The sequence below is a fragment of the Rhinoraja longicauda genome, chromosome 6 (assembly GCF_053455715.1).
Source record: "Rhinoraja longicauda isolate Sanriku21f chromosome 6, sRhiLon1.1, whole genome shotgun sequence".
Taxonomy (NCBI): domain Eukaryota; kingdom Metazoa; phylum Chordata; class Chondrichthyes; order Rajiformes; family Arhynchobatidae; genus Rhinoraja; species Rhinoraja longicauda.
In genome coordinates this window covers 54,114,730-54,135,982 of record NC_135958.1, presented here as the reverse complement: position 1 = coordinate 54,135,982, position 21,253 = coordinate 54,114,730, and the positions used below count along the sequence as shown (strand labels likewise).

General features: G+C 47.3%; 1 protein-coding gene across 1 annotated transcript; it reads left to right on the top strand.

Annotated features, from left to right (window-relative positions):
• Window positions 1-1,546: 1,546 nt before the first annotated feature.
• LOC144594898 (Golgi apparatus membrane protein TVP23 homolog B-like) lies at window positions 1,547-16,912 on the top strand. Its single transcript, XM_078401820.1, has 7 exons — window positions 1,547-1,670; window positions 2,615-2,697; window positions 7,256-7,400; window positions 9,783-9,872; window positions 11,375-11,506; window positions 13,360-13,488; window positions 16,507-16,912. The coding sequence occupies exons 1-7, from the start codon at window positions 1,659-1,661 to the stop codon at window positions 16,537-16,539; spliced, it is 624 nt and encodes a 207-aa protein (XP_078257946.1). The 5' UTR covers window positions 1,547-1,658; the 3' UTR covers window positions 16,540-16,912.
• The last annotated feature ends 4,341 nt before the right edge of the window (window positions 16,913-21,253 follow it).

Sequence of the window (21,253 nt, the reverse complement as noted above, 5' to 3'; positions counted from 1 at the left end):
TAATCTGCAACGTGCAGATAATCACTTGATTATGGTATTTTGCAATTAGTCACATTGACACCCTTTGTAAATGCTGACAGTCCACCCAAAATTCTGGTCTCCAAGTCGTAATCTTCACGAGGTTATTCCATTTGTTTGTATATTTCTATATTTTCCTCAAACATGGAAGGAAACAATTGCAGCCTTTTGAGTCCTTGCCAGCTGACAATCTCACTTCCCCACTGGTCTTTTCTCCTCACATTCCAGTCAAACCTCCCTACTTTCCACATTCTGCACACTACAGGTAATTAACAATGGCCAATTAATACACTAATTGATCCACCAACACGCATGTCCTTGGGATATGGGAGGAAATAAAAGGATCCATCGGAAACTGACATGGAGCAGTATTGATGCAATCACTCGGAGCTGGAATGGGCCGAAAGGTCTCCTCTGTCACACCTAAATATGAAGAGAAATCCTCCTTCATTCAGATTATATCCTAATGCCTATTAAACAAGCTCCGGCTTGGACATATTTTACCAAATGGCAGCCACTCAATTGCTTTCTAATATTTTATGTTGCCATAAAAAACAGTCCATGGAGCCTCTGCTGTCCCCATCTCTGCGCAACCTTTTTTCTCTCCCAGTTGCCCATTAACTCTCCTCCAGCTCAGGACTTTGCAATCAACTCTAGGCTACAGCAGAACAGTGTTGGGAGTAACTCAGTGGATCAGGCTGCAATCTGAGATGCTAGAGATACAAGGAACTGCATATATGTAGAAAGGAACTGCAGATGCCGAAGATAAGACACAAAGTGCCATACCCAAATTGATGATGGGTCCGACCCGAAACGTCACCCATCCTTTTTCTCCAGAGTCTGCCTGACTCGCTGTGTTACTCCAGCACTTTGTGTCTACCTAAGGAACTGCAGATACTGGTTTGCAAAAAAGACACCGGGCGGCATCTCTGGAGAACACGGATAGGAGACGTTTGGAGTCCGGACCCTTCTTGAGATAATGCATAGAGATCCCATATTACAATCAGTCTGAAGAAGAGTCCCGGCCCGAAACGTCGCCTGCTCATTCCCTCCAGAGAAGCTACCCGATCCGTCGAGTTACTCGGGAACTTTTGTATTCCACACAAGATTCCAGCATCTGCAGTTCCTTGTGTCCCCAGACACAGGAGCTCCTGCACAGTGAAGAACGGAACTCCCAGTCTCAGTGGCTGGCAGCCAGCCAGCAAGCCAGCACATCACATCTCTCGTTGAGGCCAGCATCACCAAAGACACACACACACCACCCAGTCAACCATTATTGGTCCTGGCTGCGTGTAATGCGACCGTCACTTTCGCCTTTCTCCCCCTCCTCCCAAAGTCCCACGTCAAGCAGGAGGTGATCAGATAAAAAAAACAATTCCAACACTAAATTAAAGGAGATAGATTTAGCCGAGTGAAGGGAAAAGTGCGGAAGTGTCCGGGACCGTGACCCACGTGACCCGCGCTGTAACAATTCTTGGAGGGGCGCTGTAACAATTCCCGGGTTTGTTACATTGTCTCCACGTTCCAAAATAGAACGCGACGGCGGTGAAGATCCCGGCGCGCGCGGGGCGGCCGGCGGGTCCTGATTGGTAAACAAGCGGCACGTGGTAAGGAAGTGGTGTCAATGGCGGAGCGGAGTGATGATGCGGCAGGTGAGGGGGGAAGCGCAGGCATCCACCCGGGGCAGCCGCAACCCGCCTTCTTTCCTCCCCTCCCTATCTCCCTCCCCCCTCCCCATCTCCTTCCCCCCTCCCCATCTCCTTCCCCCCTCCCCATCTCCTTCCCCCCTCCCCATCTCCTTCCCCCCTCCCCATCTCCTTCCCCCCTCCCCATCTCCTTCCCCCCTCCCCATCTCCTTCCCCCCTCCCTATCTCCTTCCCCCCTCCCCATCTCCTTCCCCCTCCCCATCTCCTTCCCCCTCCCCATCTCCTTCCCCCTCCCCATCTCCTTCCCCCCTCCCCATCTCCTTCCCCCCTCCCTATCTCCTTCCCCCCTCCCTATCTCCTTCCCCCCTCCCCATCTCCTTCCCCCTCCCCATCTCCTTCCCCCCTCCCTATCTCCTTCCCCCCTCCCCATCTCCTTCCCCCCTCCCCATCTCCTTCCCCCCTCCCCATCTCCTTCCCCCCTCCCCATCTCCTTCCCCCTCCCCATCTCCTTCCCCCCCTCCCCATCTCCTTCCCCCCTCCCCATCTCCTTCCCATCTCCCCTCCCCATCTCCTTCCCCCCTCCCCATCTCCTTCCCCCCTCCCCATCTCCTTCCCATCTCCCCTCCCCATCTCCTTCCCCCCTCCCCATCTCCTTCCCCCCTCCCCATCTCCATCTCCCCTCCCCCTTCCCCCCTCCCCATCTCCTTCCCCCTCCCCATCTCTTTCCCCCCTCCCCATCTCCTTCCCCCCTCTCCTTCCCCCCTCTACTTCCCCATCTCCTTCCCCCTCCCCATCTCCTTACCCCCTCCCCATCTCCTTCCTCCCCTCTCCTTCGCCCCCATTTCCTCCCCCAACCACTCTCCTCTCCCCTCCTCACCCCGCGCTGCTCCTCTCCCCACACCGCCAGCCATCCCACCGCTCACCGCTCTCTCCCTCTCCCTCGCTTGCAGGAATCCAGCGATGACGCGGAGGACGTGTCGCTTTTCGACGCTGAGGATGAGGGGCCGCGGAGACCGAAGAAGAAGAAGATCCGGTAACGTGGAGGGTGCGCCGCTGGGGGTGGTCGTTGGCAGAGGGGATGGGTGGGCAGGGGCCAACTTTCGGAGGGGTGGGCATGGCATGGCATGGCACGGGTCAACTGTCAATGGATATTATTAGGGCAGAGATTGGCAGATTCTTGATTCGTGCGGGTGTCAGGAGTTATGGGAAGAAGGCAGGAGAATGGGGTTGAGAGGGGAAGATAGATCAGCCATGATAGAATGGCAGAGTAGACTTGATGGGCCGAATGGCCTAATTCTGTCCGAGAACTTCTGAACTTTGGGAGGGCAGGGGTCAACTTAGGAAGGGTGGGGGCGGTGGGGGGAGGGTGGCCTGGCTGTTTTGCATTGTTGTTAGCTTTATATGGAGGGTAGGGATTACCTTGGTGTGTGGAGGAGAAGGAAGGAAGGAAGGGAGGAGGGACCGGGAGGAGGGGAGAGTTCTTTAACTCTTTGGGAGAATGGGGTTGGCTGTATTAGAATTTAACTGAAAGTTGGTAGTAAGTACTTGTTTATGTATTTAACCACGTGGCATGCAAAGATCAGCTCTAAGAAATTAGGAACGGGAGATGCAGATTAAGTTGTTGCGTTATAGTTCGCTCTAAGATGGGTCTTGGAAATGAAGTTAGATTCTTTGCAAAAATTATTTGAACAGAGGGTTTTCACTTCTGTAAATTGGTTAAGGGAATGATGGCTCTAATCCATGCTGGTACCATGCAAGCTGTAACCATGTTAGTACCGTGCACGCTGTAACCATCCTGGTTCCATGCTGGTACAATGCAAGCTGTGAATGCTGGTACCATGCAATCCATGCTGCAACTATGCTGGCACCATGCACGCTGCAATCACGCTGGTACCATGCATGCTGTGACCATGCTGGTGCCATCATCCTGGTACTATCCACACTGATGTTGAGTTTAGGTTTACTCTGTAGGGATTCTGTAAGGAAGCATGCAGGTACAGCAGGCAGTGAAGAAAGCCAATGGAATTTTGGCCTTCATAACAAGAGGAGTTGAGTATAGGAGCAAAGAGGTCCTTCTGCAGTTGTACAGGGCCCTAGTGAGACTGCACCTGGTGTACTATGTGCAGTTTTGGTCTCCAAATTTGAGGAATGACATTCTTGCTATTGAGGGCGTGCAGCGTAGGTTTACTAGGTTAATTCCCGGAATGGCAGGACTATCATATGTTGAAAGACTAGAGCGACTAGGCTTGTATACACCGGAATTTAGAAGGATGAGAGGAGATCTTATCAAAACGTATAAGATTATTAAGGGGTTGGACACGTTAGAGACAGGAAACATGTTCCCAATGTTGGGGGAGTCCAGAACAAGGGGCCACAGTTTAAGAATAAGGGGTAGGCCATTTAGAACTGAGATGAGGAAAAACTTTTTCAGTCAGAGAATTGTGAATCTGTGGAATTCTCTGCCTCAGAAGGCAGTGGAGGCCAATTCTCTGAATGCATTCAAGAGAGAGCTAGATAGCGCTCTTAAGGATAGCGGAATCAGGGGGTATGGGGAGAATGCAGGAACGGGGTACTGATTGAGAATGATCAGCCATGATTACATTGAATGGCGGTGCTGGCTCGAAGGGCCGAATGGCCTCCTCTTGCACCTATTGTCTATTGTCTATTCTTAACTCTCGGGTTGGCAAGGTAGCAGGTTTAGTGACGAGGTGTAAGCTCTTTAATAATGACTCTTCAAATGGGAACTTAAGCTTTGTAGGTAAGGAGTTCAGTACGAGTAAAGTCAAGTTTATATTCTTGAATGACCAATTCAGACGTTAGACGTAAAAAAAAGATCAAAGTTGGCTTTGTAACAATTACTTCAAACTCTGGCAGTTGTGACAACAGGATACAGAAGCAAGCTGAAACGGAACAAATTGTAACAAAGAAACAGCCAGAACTGTGGGATAAAGAGAGGGCTTTGCTGAAATGGGTAAACTCGTTATTAAGTCCTGGGGGTTGTGATGTTCCTTATCTAAAGATAGGGTCCTTGTTGCTCAATCTGACACAGGGCATCCTTGGAGAAGGCGTGCTGTTTTTTACGCCCACGTCGGGCATTGTGGCAGCAATATGGGAGGCAGTGGATGGAGAGGTGGGAATGGGATGGGGAACCAAAGGAACAGGCTGCTGGAAGCTCAGAGTCGGACTTGCTGACTGAATGGAGATATACCGTGACGCGGTTACCTTTAGACTTTAGCGATACAGCACGGAAACAGGCTCTTTGGCCCACCGAGTCGATGCCAACCAGCGATCACCCTGTACACTAACACTATCCGACGCACTAGGGACAATTTACAATTTTGCCAAAGCCAATTAGCCTGCAACCCTGTATATCTTTGTAGTGTGGGAGGAAACCGGAGCACCCAGAGAAAATCTGAGAGGTCACAGGGAGAAGGTACAAACTCCATCCAGACAGCACATGTGGTCAGGATCGAACCTGGGTCTCTGGTGCTGTAAGGCAGCAACTCAACTGCTGCGCCACCGTGCCGGCCTAATTACCTAATCGGTCTAGTTTATTATCGAGGAAAGTGAAAAGCTTTTTTGTTGCGTACTAACCAGTCAGCGGAAAGTCTATACATGATTACAATCAAGCAGAAGATTGACACAAAATGCTGGAGTAACTCAGCGGGACAGGCAGTATCTCTGGAGAGAAGGAATGGGTGACGTTTCTCAGTCGAGACCCTTCAGCCATCTACAGTGCACAGATACAGGATAATGGGAATAGCGTTTCGTGCAAGATAAGGTCCCAATAAATTTCTCCCATATGGAAGGGAATGCATTGAGAACACCAAATGCAAACACTAAATTGGAAGTGCAAGTCAAGGACAGTTTGCGTCCCTAGGTGGGAGGGGAAGAAAAGGGGAACAGTTGAATGGGAGCTACTTTGAGAAGGAAAGTGGTGAGGAAGGAACTGCAGATACTGGTTTATACCGAAGTTAGGCACAAAATGCTGGAGTCACTCAGTGGGTCAGGTAGCATCTCTGGAGGAAAGGAATAGGTGATGTTTCAGGTTGGAACCCTTCTTCAGACCTTCTTGAGACTGACCCGACCTGACACGTGACCTATCCATTTTCTCCAGAGATGCAGCCTGAGCCGCTGAGTTACTCTAGCACTACCAGAAGGTTGTTGGAAATGGTGGAGGTGATGAGGCAATCAATGAGGAACAGTGCCGGCAGAATGTTGAAAGGGAGAGGATAAGGAAGATGTGAATGGTGGTGTAAGTGTGTTTGAATTAGTGGAGATAAGGGAGCATTTATTTTTGGGTTATGTCAGTTCTGTTTTTCTCCCCGTTGGCTCTGTTGAGTGCTTGCACAACGATCACTTTTCGTTTAGTTTGGAGACGTGGCATGGAAACAGGCCCACCGAGTCCACGCCGACCATCGATCGCCCGTTGTGATTGTCTGAATACAACCAGACTATTTACGACCTGTATTTGACCATAAGTTGAACTGTAACATCTCTTAAAAACACCTATATAGCACTGATTGATTGCAATGTTCCTTCGCTCCTCCCATGCTAAAACCCTTATCCATGCTGTTATTGTCGCCATCTTTATTATTACAATACATTCTTGGCTAGTCTTTTGTTATTTTATTCTATGTGTTTTGAGATCATCCAGTACTTTGGTATCAGTTTCCCAATTCTCATGAAACTTCGCTTGTTCATCAATCACCCTCTGGTGAACCCTGGTTACGCAATCCTTAATTTGTTTCAAATTCTTTCACCGCCTCTTCCTTCCCAATACAATAGACAATAGGTGCAGGAGGAGGCCATTCGGCCCTTTGAGCCAGCACCGCCATTCAATGTGATCATGGCTGATCATTCTCGATCAGTACCCCGTTCCTGCCTTCTCCCCATACCCCCTGACTCCGCTATCCTTAAGAGCTCTATCCAGCTCTCTCTTGAATGCATTCAGAGAATTGGCCTCCACTGCCTTCTGAGGCAGAGAATTCCACAGATTCACAACTCTCTGACTGAGAGAGTTCCTCATCTCAGTTCTAAATGGCCTACCCCTTATTCTTAAACTGTGGCCCCTTGTTCTGGACTCCCCCAACATTGGGAACATGTTTCCTGCCTCTAACGTGTTCAACCCCTTAATAATCTTATTCCTGTGATCATCTCCTGTCACCATAGTCCACTAAAGTCCACATAGTCCACCATAATCCACTCAACCACCACTCTCAAGTCCAGCTCATCCCTAAATTTAATCAGCACACAATTATGATTACCAAACCCTGAAATTCTATTCCCCATTTCGCTTCACCACTTCACCTCCCTATTTCTCTTTCTCTCTCTAATGGCAATCCTGAAAACATCCCCTGCTTCTCCCAAAACTCTCTGTCTGAAGAATGGTCTCGACCCGAAACGGCACCCATTCATTCTCTCTGGAGATGCTGCCTGTCCTGCAGAGTTACTCCAGCATTTTGTCTGCCTCCCGAAAACACAGCTCTTTGCCAATTCCTCTTGACACCCTGTGTTTGTGCCTTGGTTGTGTGAATATTATTGGAAACCTGAAGTTGGTCAACTAAAATATTTTTCTTCTCTTTTTCAAGACATCCAGTGGCATGTTTCTTCCACCTCTTTTTCCGAATCAGTGCAATAGTTGTCTACCTTCTTTGCGAATTCCTGAGCAGCAGCTTTATCGCCTGCTTTGTGACAATAATTTTGCTCCTATCTTGCGACTTCTGGACCGTAAAAGTAAGTAACCTTTGGATCTCCTCATTTAGTTACACGGTGGCGGAGAATTATCTGCAGAGTTGTGTTTTGCAATGCAGCAGTGCAAACATAGAAACATAGAAAATAGGTGCAGGAGTAGGCCATTTGGCCCGTCGAGCCTGCACCACCATTCAATATGATCATGGCTGATCATCCAGCTCAGTAACCTGTACCTGCCTTCTCTCCATACCCCCTGATCCCTTTAGCCACAATGGCCACATCTAACTCCCTCTTAAATATAGCCAATGAACTGGCCTCAACTACCTTCTGTGGCAGAGAATTCCACAGACTCACCACTCTCTGTGTGAAGAAATGTTTTCTCATCTCGGTCCTAAAAGACTTCCCCCTTATCCTTAAACTGTGACCCCTGGTTCTGGACTTCCCCAACATCGGGAACAATCTTCCCGCATCTAGCCTCTCCAACCCCTTAAGAATTTTATATGTTTCAATAAGATCCCCCCTCAGTCTTCTAAATTCCAGCGAGTATAAGCCTAGTCTATCCAGTCTTTATGCCGTGCTCTATCCGGGGCTTTCTTTCAGATAAATAGGGAGTACATTTTCTTTATAAATTGGAAAGCACTTCTGAGCCAATTGATGGGTCGAATTTGCCCCAAGCTGCCGGGGGTTTGGGACTCTGGCCTGGCCAGAGCCGGCAGATCTGTTCCCATAGCCGACTTCCCAGGCCGACTTTGCGGGCCGGTATCTCTGTCCTTCGTCAGCCGAGGCAGACCGTTCTGGTACCAGTGCACTCCTCTCGGAGGCCGTGGCCTCTGTCAGTCCCCGGCATAGCGGATAATCCAGACAAGCTCTTGAACCGAGGGTGCCGGAAAATTGGTGGTGGACCTGAACTTTTATGTTCTGAAGATAGACACGAAATGCTGGAGTAACTCAGCGGGACAGGCAGCATCTCTGGAGAGAAGGAACGGGTGACGTTTCGGGTCGAGACCCTTCTTGTCTGAGGAAGGGTCTCGACCCGAAACGTGTGTCTGAAGAAGGGTCTCGACCCGAAACGTTACCCATTCCTTCTCTCCAGAGATGCTGCCTGTCCCTCTGAGTTACTCCAGCATTTTGTGTCTATCTTCGGTTTAGAAACATAGAAAATAGGTGCAGGAGTAGGCCATTCGGCCCATCGAGCCTGCACCGCCATTCAATATGATCATGGCTGATCATCCAACTCAGTATCCCGTACCTGCCTTCTCTCCATACCCCCTGATCCCTTTAGCCACAAGGGCCACATCTAACTCCCTCTTAAATATAGCCAATGAACTGGCCTCAACTACCTTCTGTGGCAGAGAATTCCACAGATTCACCATTCTTCTCGACCCGAAATGCCACCCATTCCTTCTCTCCAGAGATGTTGCCTGTCCCGCTGAGTTACTCCAGCATTTTATGTCTACCCTCGATTTAAACCGGCATCTGCAGTTCTTTCCTACACTAGTTCTATCCCACACACTAAGGACAATTTACAGAAGCCAATTAACCTACAAATATGTACATCTGGAGTGTGGAAAACCCGGGGAAAAACCCACACGGTCATGGGGAGAACGTACTGACTCCGTACAGACAGCACCCATATGGTTGAACCCGGGTCTCTGGTGTGTAAGGCAGCAACTATATTGCTGCCCCACTGTGTCGCTCCCAAAGGTCTGGAAATTTAAGTCACTGTTTGGGCGTTGAAAGTAGAGAAGTCTTTTTTTTTTGTGAATAATACTGATGATCTTTAACATTGGCAAATCTCGGGCTCCATCCCCGCCACCCATTCCATTCACTGCCATTCCAACTCACCTCCTTGCCGAGAAAATGGTCAAACTCTCAGCAGAAACAAAGCTGTTTAGAAACATAGAAACATAGAAAATAGGTGCAGGAGTAGGCCATTCGGCCCTTCGAGCCTGCACCGCCATTCAATATGATCATGGCTGATCATCCAACTCAGTATCCCGTACCTGCCTTCTCTCCATACCCCCTGATCCCTTTAGCCACAAGGACCACATCTAACTCCCTCTTAAATATAGCCAATGAACTGGCCTCAACTACCTTCTGTGGCAGAGAATTCCACAGATTCACCACTCTCTGTGTGAAAAAAAACTTTCTCATCTCGGTCCTAAAAGACTTCCCCCTTATCCTTAAACTGTGACCCCTTGTTCTGGACTTCCCCAACATCAGGAACAATCTTCCTGCATCTAGCCTGTCCAACCCCTTAAGAATTTTGTAAGTTTCTATAAGATCCGATACCAGCATCTGCGGTTCCACCCTGTACATTTATGTTGTGACATGTATTGTTAATATTACTATGATTGTGTGGCAGAAGTAGATGGGGAAAACCTAATCTTTGATTATTTTGCCCTATTTCTATCTTTGGTGCAGAACGTCACTGGCAGACTACTGGTGGGATTACGTTGGTGGAATCAGATTGATGATGATGGAAAGAGCCACTGGGTCTTTGAGGCCAGGAAGGTATCCTTGACCTGGTCTTTGTGCCTTGGTTTAAATGAGAGTAAATCAAGCTTTTATGCAATGGTCTACAAACCGTGGTGAACATACTCAATTCCCTTGAAAATTGGAAACACAATTGCTATTCAGCAGTTGAACTGACCCTTCCTTCCACCCTTCCTTGTTTATCACCTCTTTCCCAGCTAATTATGTGCGTCACCCCTCCTTGGTCATCACCTCTTCCGCAGCCAACAAAGGGCCATTATGTGCTCCAACGTTCCTTGACCATCTGTTGCTGGCCCTTTTTCTTACCTCCAGTTCTCTCCCCTCCACTTTCAGGCCGAAGTATGGTCCCGACTCAAAATGTCACCCATCTTTTTTTTCTCCAAAGATGCTGCCTGACCCGCTGAGTTACTCCAGCACTTAGTGTAGGAAAATAACTGCAGATGCTGGTACAAATCGGAGGTATCACAAAATGCTGGAGTAACTCAGCGGGTCAGGCAGCATCTAGGGGAGAGGGAATGGGTCACGTTTCGGGTCGAGACCCTTCTTCAGAATTCCCTCTCTCCTAGATGTTGCCTGACCCGCTGAGTTACTCCAGCATTTTGTGATACCTCCAGCACTTAGTGCTATCTTCAGTATATACCAGCATCTGCAGTTCTTTTCTAGGCATTTTATTTGCTCCACTGCGAAATCACCTTAACTTGAGCCTACTTTGAAGAAGTTCTCCTCTCTCTGACGGGAGTTTTATGAGACCATCTCTCACTTCTCCACCTCTGCGTCCTTGTTTCCCTTCATTATCACCTCATCCCCGGCCAGCAATGGGCCATTATAGGCTCCACCCTTCCTTGGTCATCTGTTGATGACCCTTTTCTTACTTCCCCTTCCTTCCCCTCTACTTTCTGTCTGAAGAAGGGTCCCGACGCAAAACATCACCCGTTCTCTTCCTCCAGCAATGCTGCCTGACGCGCTGAGTTACTCCAGCACTATGTGCCTATCCTGTGATCCGTTCCTGCTGGGTCTGGTATATTGGTGGGATTGGGTGCGTGTTAGTGACGTGAAATTTGATTTTGTTCGACCAAGCACTGGTATTGAAGAAAATAATCACTGACATTTCCACAATAATAATAACAGTGAAAGGAAGCAGTCTGAATAATCAATATGAATCAGTGGGGGTGAAACATGTGGAAGGGTTAGATAAAAAGCTAAAAGGCTTAAATGAATACTGCTGTGAATAACTTTCTTAATATTTAGTTGAAATTGGGGAAACTAAAATTTAATCACATTGACAACAGTTTCACTGCATGCTATGAGATGAAGCATAGAACATTTAGTTCTCATAACTCAGTGGGTCAGGCAGCATCTCTGGAGAACATGGAGAGGCCTTGCCCTAAGCATCACTTACCATGTTCTCCAGAGATGCTGCCTGGCCCACTGAGTTATCACAGAGTTTTGAGTCTTTTGTAAACCTGCGGTTTCCTTGTGGCTGCATTTAGTTTTTATAACTTTCTTTATGATTTTCGTAGCCTTCTGGAAAAGGGAGGAGAGCATCTTCGGAAGCCGAATCCAAAATCTTTTGGTTGGGATTAATTATCTGTCCGATCATGTGGGTCATTTTTGTCTTCAGTACATTCTTTTCCTTTAAACCAAAATGGCTGGTAAGTTACTGACCTGCTGCACAGATCTGTGATTTAGACCAAAACACAGGGTGCTGGAGGAACTCAGCGGGTCAGGCAGCCTCTGTGGAGGGAATGCACAGACAACTTTTCGGATCCAGCCCCTTCTTCAGCCTAAAGAAGGATCTCGACCTGAAACGTCGCCCTTCCATTCCCTCCACAAATGTTGCCTGATCCACTGAGTTCCTCCAGCACTTTTTTTTGGCTAAGATTTCAGCATCTGCAGTTCCTTGTATCATTGATTTACAATCTTGGTTTGAAAATTGTGTTGATCATTTTGAAGTAGCATGTAAAAAGTCTTGATTTCAAGTGCTTAGAACCAAATATATACAAATCTATATTGTTGTATCTGTGCAACTTGTGTCCTTTAAAGAAATATAAAGTAAATCTCAAAGTGATGGTTGATTTTGGGACAGCACGGTGGTGCAGCGGTAGAGTTGCTGCCTTACAGCGCCAGAGACCCGGGTTCGATGCTGACTATGGGCACCGTCTGTACGGAGTTTGTTCTCCCTGTGACCGCTTGGGTTTTCTCCGGGTGCTCCGGTTTCATCATATCATATCATATCATATATATACAGCCGGAAACAGGCCTTTTCGGCCCACCAAGTCCGTGCCGCCCAGCGATCCCCGCACATTAACACTATCCTACACCCACTAGGGACAATTTTTTACATTTACCCAGCCAATTAACCTACATACCTGTACGTCTTTGGAGTGTGGGAGGAAACCGAAGATCTCGGAGAAAACCCACGCAGGTCACGGGGAGAACGTACAAACTCCTTACAGTGCAGCACCCGTAGTCAGGATCGAACCTGAGTCTCCGGCGCTGCATTCGCTGTAAAGCAGCAACTCTACCGCTGCGCTAATGTGCCGCCCACATTCCAAAGAAGTACAGGCTTGTAGGTCAATTGGCTTTGATAAAATTGTAAATTGTCCCTGGTGTTTAAGGTAGTGCTAGTGCAAGGGGTGATCGCTGGTCGGCGCGAACGCAGTGGGCCGAAGGACCTGTTTCCACAATGTATCCCAAGTACAGTCTAAAGACGGTGCCTCACATTTCCAGAGACCCGTGTTTGATCCTGATCTCGGGTGTTTGTGTGGAGAATCTCTCTGACTGCATGTTTTTTTTAAACCAGGTTTTCTGGCTCTCCTACCAGGACTCTGCCCCCCCCCCCATCCCAAAGATGTGCGGATTTGCAGGTTAATTGGCTTCTGCAGATTGCCCCTAGTGTGTATGGAGTGGATGCGAAAGTGGGATAACAGAACTAGTGTGACCGGGTCAGCATGGACTCGGTGGGCCAAAGGATCTGTTCCACATACTGTATCTTTCAATCAATCATTGGTGCAGAGGTGAAGTCAGAATCAAATATTGTTAGAGTCGTAAAGCATGGAAACGGGCCCTTCGGCCCAACTTGCCCATGCCGGCCAACATGAGTTTCCACCAGTCGCACCTGTCTGCGTTTGACCCATTTCCTTCTAAACCAATCCTATCAATGTACCCGTCCAAATGTCTTTAAAACGTCGTGATCGTACTTGCCTCAACTACCTCCTCTGGCAGCTCGTTCCATATACTTCCCACCCTTTGTGTAAAGAAAAAAAGTTGCTGCTCGGGTTCCCATTAAATCTTTCCCCCAATGTCCTCTGGTTCTTGATTGCCCTGCCCTGAGTAAAAGACTGGGTGCACTCATCTTATCTATTCCAATTCTATTGCATTCACCCTATCTATTGCCCTGTTATTCTACATACAGTTTTACAAACAGTGGCTGAAGAGGAGATTGCTTTGTTTCCATTGATTTTTTTTTTCAAGTGTTCTGACCGTTTCCTCTCCTCGGGAACAGGCTGTGGTCATCATGGGCGTTTCACTCCAAGGATCTAATCTGTACGGTTACATCAAGTGCAAGATGGGAAGTGGGAAAAACCTAACCAGCATGGCCACCTCATTCCTGGGCCGCCAGTTTTTCAAAACGGTAAGTTAATCGGAAGCTTGTCGCCTCGCACAGCTGGGCGTTTGGAAAGACCAGAACAAGAGCACAGTGAAATAAAACGAGTACAAATATTTGCTGACATTTTTAATCAGTGACTCTGCTCAAAATGAATGGGGTCTCTGTGTTTTACACCTGCTATCGCTACTTATCAATAGGTTCTTGTGGAAAATAAGCAGACTGTTATATAACCCGCCACATAACTTGCCCTTTGCGCGAATCAATTGGTTATTCATTTGATAAATTTACCTTCATTTTTGCTGAGCAATACTTTTCGTTAAGGGAAAAGTCCCCCTCGGGTGCTTTGGCAACTTAGAACCGAGTCTCGTAGTTCCAACACACGTTTAGTGTATTTCCGAGACTTCTGAATGTAGTGGATGCCGTGAATGATATCGCAGTCATCATTTGTGGATTGTTTAGGGAGGAACTGCAGATGCTGGTTTAAACCGAAGACAAACACAAAAAGCTGGCTGGAGTAACTCTGCGGGTCAGGCAGCATCTCTGGAGATTCTTTTTGTTGTAAATTGTTGATCTGGATCATATCAACCCTCAGTGAGCACAATAAGGGTCTTTAGTCTCACATCTTCTGTCTTTTCATCCCTGGCCTTTGTCCACAATCTACCTAACAAAGCCACCCCCTCACCTGTATCAGCCTTATTACCTGTCAGCCTTTGTCCTGCCCCTCCTCTCTCCCAGGTATCTCCCCTATCCTCTCCCTCTTACAATCGGTCTGAAGAAGAGTCTTGACCTGAAACGTCATCTATCCATGTTCTCCACAGATGCCACTTGACTGCTGAGTTACTCCAGCACTTTTTTGTCTTTTTTTGTAAACCAGCATCTGCAGTTCTTTGTATCCAGGATAATTTTAAGGTTTGGAAAATGACTAGTAAAGCCTTTTAAAGTGGCCTCAACTATTTTCTTGTTGCTTCAATCCTTTCCTCTCAAACCCACCAGTTTTCTCTTGGACTGTCGGGCCAAAACGTGTCACGAAACCGTGATTTGTTATCGTGGCACGGCTTAGTTTGGCTTGGAATGATTCTGTGCTTCCTTCGTGCATTGAGTGCACTGCTGGCTCTGGGTGCCTCTGGGAGTTACTGAGCTGAGGGGTGGGCTGCCACACACCTGCTTTCCACCAGCAATGACCGTTGTGAGAACAGAGACCCCATTCATAGAGTCCTGCAGCACGGAAACAGGCCCTTCAGCCCAACTTGCCCATGTCGACCAAGGCCCCACCAGCCTGCACTTGGCGCATATCCCTTTCCTATCCATGTACCTGTCCAAAGAGCCATTGACTTAACATTTAGAAAAGACTGGACCAAGTGAACCCGTTGGGCCCAAACCTCTCCTGCATTGGTGCAGCTCCCACCCCCCCTTCACCCCCCTTCCCCTCCCCCCCACTCCATCCCCCTCAATCCCCATTATCCTCCCTCCTCCCCCCCTCCCTCACTGCCCCCCTCCCTCCACCCCCACCAACCCTCACTCCCTAAGAGATAGATTTAAACTTTAAAATGTGAATAACTTAAAAAATATAACACCGATTTCAATGAAACTTCTTCCATTAGCACCAAAGGGATGGCGGTGAGTAAGGTGGGCCTAAAATTGTCGCGCTATCGTGTACCGTTTTGTCTGTAATTCAGGAACAAACAAACAAGAGTTTTAGTATATAGATTTCATTTATCCTTTTCACTAAAAAAATGCACACATTTTTTTAAAGTGAACAATAATATCACGTGCTTTTAACTGATTTTTCACATTTTTATGAACTTTAATTCTTTTAAACTATTTCCAAATGCGAGTTGTCAAATAATGGCTGAACACTTTTTTGGGGAGGGGGTTCAATTGAAGTAATTTTACGTGAAATTATTCTGAAAGTTTAAAGCCATGATGGTTTCAGAAGGGTTGGGTTTATTATTGTCATGTGTACTAAGGTACAGTCAAAAGCTTTGCTTTGAATGCAATCAGATCAGATAATACATTACGTGAATGCAGGTCCACCACCACTCTTGGTTCCAGAGCCATTCCAGATTATCCTTTTTGCTGGTCAAACAGAGGTCGCTGCCTTGGAGTGGGGGGGGGGGGGTGGGTGGGGTGGGGGGGGAGAAAGAAACCGGCTGCGGGGGCCGGGCATGGGAATGGATCTGTTGGCTCCGACCGGGCCGGTGTTCCAGAGCCCTGGCCCCAGGGGGCAATTTCAACCCACCAGTTGGCACGGAAATCCTGATGGGGTTGAGATCGAACGCCACACCTGGTCACACTCACTGGGGGGGGGGGGGGGGGGGGGGGTGGGGTTTGCTTCCGGGGCAGGATTTTGTCTGGAATTCAGGCGAGGCCAGATCACCAGTTGCTGGAAAGTTGATGGTGGACCTGTATAATCAAGTCATACTCCAGTGCAGCAGATAGATCACATTGAAAGCAATAAATTCATATTTCAATAGAAATGAGATTGTCAAGAGGACATTATTTCCTTTTTTTTTTAACTCAATTTTTAAAATTTATTCACCACACATATTCCAGAATACATACAACATGAAGGAGATACATATTCGGTTACACCTGTTTTCACGTATATTCCTTTTTTCATATCTGTTATGAACATGGTTGATAACTACTTCCTCATTGGTAATAATAATTCACAAATACCTAAACAAGGGTATCACTCATCATATACCTTACCTCTCGTTCCACCTATGAATTGACGACTGTAACTGTGGTATTAACCCAACGATGAACAGGTTTAATATAAGTAAGATTTTGTCTGGAATTCGGGCGAGGCCAGATCACCAGTTGCTGGAAAGTTGATGGTGGACCTGCATAATCAAGTCATACTCCAGTGCAGCAGATAGATCGCAAGATACAAGGTGCAGAATATGGTCTTGGCATCGTGGTGCATCCGTTCCACAGACTTGTAGTACTATAAACGCGAGGATCATTGGTGCGGTTACGAAGGAAAAAATAAACCGTTACGCATTGATGATGGAATTGATTTGTTGTCTATCATTACAGGCAATGAAGAAAGAAGATAGTCAAGAGCCCTAAAAGGGGAAATGCCATTTTGGAAACTAAACCTGAGATATTTTCTGTACTGCGAACAGTTCCTGATTCTGAACTCTCACAATTTTCAGTTGTTTTCCTTAACACCTGAAGAAACAATTATAATTGTTTTGTAACTTGTAACTTTCTTATTAATATCTGATTTAAGTATTGGAAGCTGTCACTGTCTCTCTCTCAATTGTGTGTGATCGAGCTTAAAATCAACCTATAATTTTCGTATAATTCCAAATTTATAAACTGACAGATTTTTTTTCTGGGGGTGGAGGCTTCTCATCCTCCATTGGAAGGAGAGGCAGGATCTAACTAGTGTTTAAATATTAGTTAAATTGAAAGCAATAAATTCATGTTTCAATAGAAATGAGATTGTCAAGAGGACATTATTTCCTTTTATATAGACGGAGTTTTTTTGGAAATAATTAAGCAACATTTTAAAAGTGTGCTTGAAGCTATGATGATTTAAGTTGGTGAATGGAGCCTTGAGCCATCGAGGTCCAGCCATGTTACAGTCTGCAAGCTGCTATCAAACACTCAGTTAAAATAAATAGCCATGAAGGATTTTTAGATACTCCTGATGAACGTGTATTCATTCGGACATTGGATTTTAGAAGGGTCTCGACCTGAAACGTCACCCATTCCTTCTCTCCAGCGATGCTGCCTGTCCTGCTGAGTTACTCCAGCATTTTGTGTCTATCTTCGGATTTTCCTGAAGATATACACAAAAAGCTGGAGTAACTCAGCGGGTCAGACAGCACCTCTGGAGAAAAGGAATAGATGACGTTTCGGGTCGAGACCCTTCCTCTGGGATTTCTTACATGGATAGGAAATGATTAAACTGTAAGTTGATAGAGGCAGCCTAAACATCTTAATCAAACTTGCAGCTAATTAAAAAGGTAGGTTTATATTTTGCCGTAATATTTTGGCCGCAGTTTGCCCCCTAGCAGGTGATGTGTTTTGAAGTTTCCACTGTGAGGGACCATTTATGTGCGAGGACTAACTCGTTCAATCAAGCACAGAAATCGAGCCTTTTTTTTAACATCACTTTCAACTTCTTGTCACATTAATGTAGGGCAGAATTTCAGACAGAGGGCCTTTACTGTGATGAAGTCCACAACCTTTTACCATATGGTGATAAGTACGTGTGGTGTCTGCACAGTTCTCCATTGAACAGAGATATTACTTTGGTATGTACAAGAAAACGAGGATTTCATAGAGTCAGTGTGGAAACAGGCCCTTCGGCACAACTTGCCCACACCGAACAAAATGTCCCACCTACACTCGTCCCACCTGCCTTGTGACCTATTTATGTACTTGTCTAAGTGTTTCTTAAATGTTGCGATAGTGCTGGCCTCAACTACCTTCTGTGGCAGCAGCTAGTTCCATACACCCACCATCCTTTGTGTATAAAAAAAGGTTACCCCTCAGGTTCCTATTAAATCCCCCCCACCTATGCCCTATGGTTCTCAATTCCCCTATCTCCTACTCTGGGCAAGAGACTCTGTGCGTCTACCCGACCTCATGATTTTATACACCTCTAAGATCACCCCTCATCTTCCTGCACTCCAAGGAATAGAGACCTTGCCTGCTCAACCTCCCCCTGTAGCTCAGGCCCTCAATTTCTGGCAACATCCTCGTCAATCTTCTCTGCACCCTTTCCAGCTTGCCAACATCTTTCACATAACACGGTTGGCAAAAACTGAACACGTGACTCGTGATGGCAAATATTCTTGTAATGCATTTTGGATTTCCACCATTTATTGCACGGTTCTTCAAAATGAGTTCAGGATACAAGTGTTAAAATCTTAGTTCCACCAGAGGGCACCAAATGATTGGATAGATCGAGTCAAGTGAGTTCATTGGTAAATACGCAAGGACTGAGTAAAAGGTTCAATGAAAATCTTGCTTGCTGCAGCATTGCAGGCACATAAACTCAGCAGACAGAAACAAATCACACGTTAATTGTAGAAATTGTACAAAAAAACCTGCAAAACAAGCCACAAGACATAAATGCAAAATTAAATAGCTTGGAATAAGTCCATGCTAGTGCAAGAGGTAACTAGCTTGGGCAGCACAGTGGAGCAGTGGTAGAGTTGCTGCCTTACAGCGCCGGTGACCCAGGTTCGATCCTGACTACGGGTGCTGACTACGGAGTTTGTACGTTCTCCCCGTGACCACGTGGGTTTTCTCCCACACTCCAAAGACGAACAGGTTTGTAGGTTAATTGGCTTCGGTAAAATTGTAAATTGTCGCTAGTGTGTGTAGGATAGTGTATGTGTGTGGGGATTGCAGGTCGGCGTGGACTCGGTGGGCAGAAGGGCCCGTTTCCACACTGTAAACTAAACTACACAAACAAACGGAGACACGAGGAATTGCAGATGTTGGAATCGTGAGCAAAACACTGAGCAGATCTGAAGAAGGGTCCTGACCCGAAATGTCGTCTCTCCCTTCCGCAGATGCTGCCTGACCCGCTGAGATCCTCCAGCACTTTGTGCTTTGATGCAGGTAGTACAGTTCAACAGTTCAACAGAGCTTTATTTGTCATTCGGTACCAAGGTACCGAACGAAACTACATAGCAGTCACACACAAAAAAGAACACAAGACACATGACCCCAACACAAACGTCCATCACAGTGACTCCAAACACCCCTTCACTGTGATGGAGGCAACAAAACTTCCACTCTCTTCCCCACGCCCACGGACAGACAGCTCGTCCCCGACCGACCCGCACAGTCCCCGCGGCCGAGTCGCACCGGGCGCTGAGACGTCTCGCGGCCGAACCGGGGGATGGAAGGCCCCGCGATCGAGCCTTGCGCAGCTAAGTCCGGGCGATGTTAGGTCCCGCGGCCGAGCCGCACCGGGCGATGGAAGGCCCCGTGGCCAAGCCGCACCGGGCGATGTTAAGTCCAGCGGCCGAGCCGCACCAGCGATGAAAAGTCCCGCGCCGGGCGATGTTAGGTCCCGCGGCCGAGCCGCACCGGGCGATGGAAGGCCCCGTGGCCAAGCCGCACCGGGCGATGTTAAGTCCAGCGGCCGAGCCGCACCAGCGATGAAAAGTCCCGCGGCCGAGCCGTGCCGGGCGAAGTTAGGCCCCGCGGCACGGGCACTGTTAAGTCCAGCGGCCGAGCCGCACCAGCGATGTTAGGCCCCGCGGCCGAGCCGCACCGGGCACTGTTAGGGTTCTGTTGCCGAGGAGGATTAGGGTTGTTTAGGTCGGTTCATGCAGCTGATAGATGTTGGAAAGTTTCTCCTGCCTGTTGGAGGCAGCAAGGAGAGGCACAACCTGGATGGTGGACATCTTTGATGCTGGATGCTGCCTTGAGGCAGGGCCTCGTGTAGATGCTTTTGATAGTGGTCAGGGCTGTGCCTGTGATGGACCGGGCCGAGCCCATCACTCTCTGCACCATCTTGCATTCCTGTCAAGTAGTAGGCATGCAGGTGCAGCAGGCAGTGAAGAAAGCGAATGGTATGTTAGCATTCATAGCAAGAGGATTTGAGTATAGAAGCAGGGAGGTTCTGCTGCAGTTGTACAGGGCCTTGGTGAGACCGCACCTGGAGTATTGTGTACAGTTTTGGTCTCCTAGTCTGAGGAAAGACATTCTAGCCTTAGAGGGAGTACAGAGAAGGTTCACAAGATTGATCCCTGGGATGGCAGGACTTTCATATGAAGAAAGACTAGATAGACTAGGCTTATACTCGCTGGAATTTAAAAGACTGAGGGGGGATCTTATTGAAACATATAAAATTCTTAAGGGGTTGGAGAGGCTAGATGCGGGAAGATTGTTCCCGATGTTGGGGAAGTCCAGAACCTGGGGTCACAGCTTAAGGATAAGGGGGAAGTCTTTAAGGACCGAGATGAGAAAACATTTCTTCACACAGAGTGGTGAGTCTGTGGAATTCTCTGCCACAGAAGGTAGTTGGGGCCAGTTCATTGGCTATATTTAAGAGGGAGTTAGATGTGGCCCTTGCGGCTAAAGGGATCAGGGGGTATGGAGAGAAGGCAGGTACAGGTTACTGAGTTGGATGATCAGCCATGATCATATTGAATGGCGGTACAGGCTCGAAGGGCCGAATGGCCGACTCCTGCACCTATTTTCTATGTTTCTATGTCAAGGTCACCAAGTATCCCGGAGAAAGATGAGGCACCGTGACTGGATTAGAAACAAATGTTCCAAATGAATAGCAGTAGATTAGAAGATGAGTGAGTAGTTACCAAAAGGTAACAGGTGGCACTTTTATTATAGAACTGATGCACTAGTTAGAATTCCTAATCTTTCACGTAGCCTTGATAACTTCATTCCTTCATTATAAATATAACATGGTTTCTTAATTGGATAATCTTTTTAACTCACTACCCTTAGATTGTACTGTAATGGAATTGTTATTTTTGAATTTAGTTACAACTTGCGATGAGGTCGATTTTAGAACATAGGACTGTATGGAACAGGAACGGGCCCTTCGGCCCACAATGTTTGTGCCGAACATGATGCTTAGTTAAACTGATCTCATCTGCACATACATGATCCATATCCTTCCTTGCACTTCCATGTGCCAATCTAATTCTTCAAGAAAGGACAGTTATTCAGGAGAGAAAAAGCATTAACATTGTACATGCAATCAAGCACAAATTCGGTGCCATTAGTAGATAAAAACAATTAAACTCAGAGCATGGATACATTGCTCGGTGCGTGAATACACTGAATG

What these genes read in the sequence shown, in the direction of transcription:
- LOC144594898 (XM_078401820.1), top strand. An exon ending in GGGTCTTTGAGGCCAGGAAG is followed by an intron (nt 9,873 to 11,374) that starts GTATCCTTGACC and finishes TGATTTTCGTAG; the next exon opens with CCTTCTGGAAAAGGGAGGAG. An exon ending in GCCGCCAGTTTTTCAAAACG is followed by an intron (nt 13,489 to 16,506) that starts GTAAGTTAATCG and finishes CTATCATTACAG; the next exon opens with GCAATGAAGAAAGAAGATAG.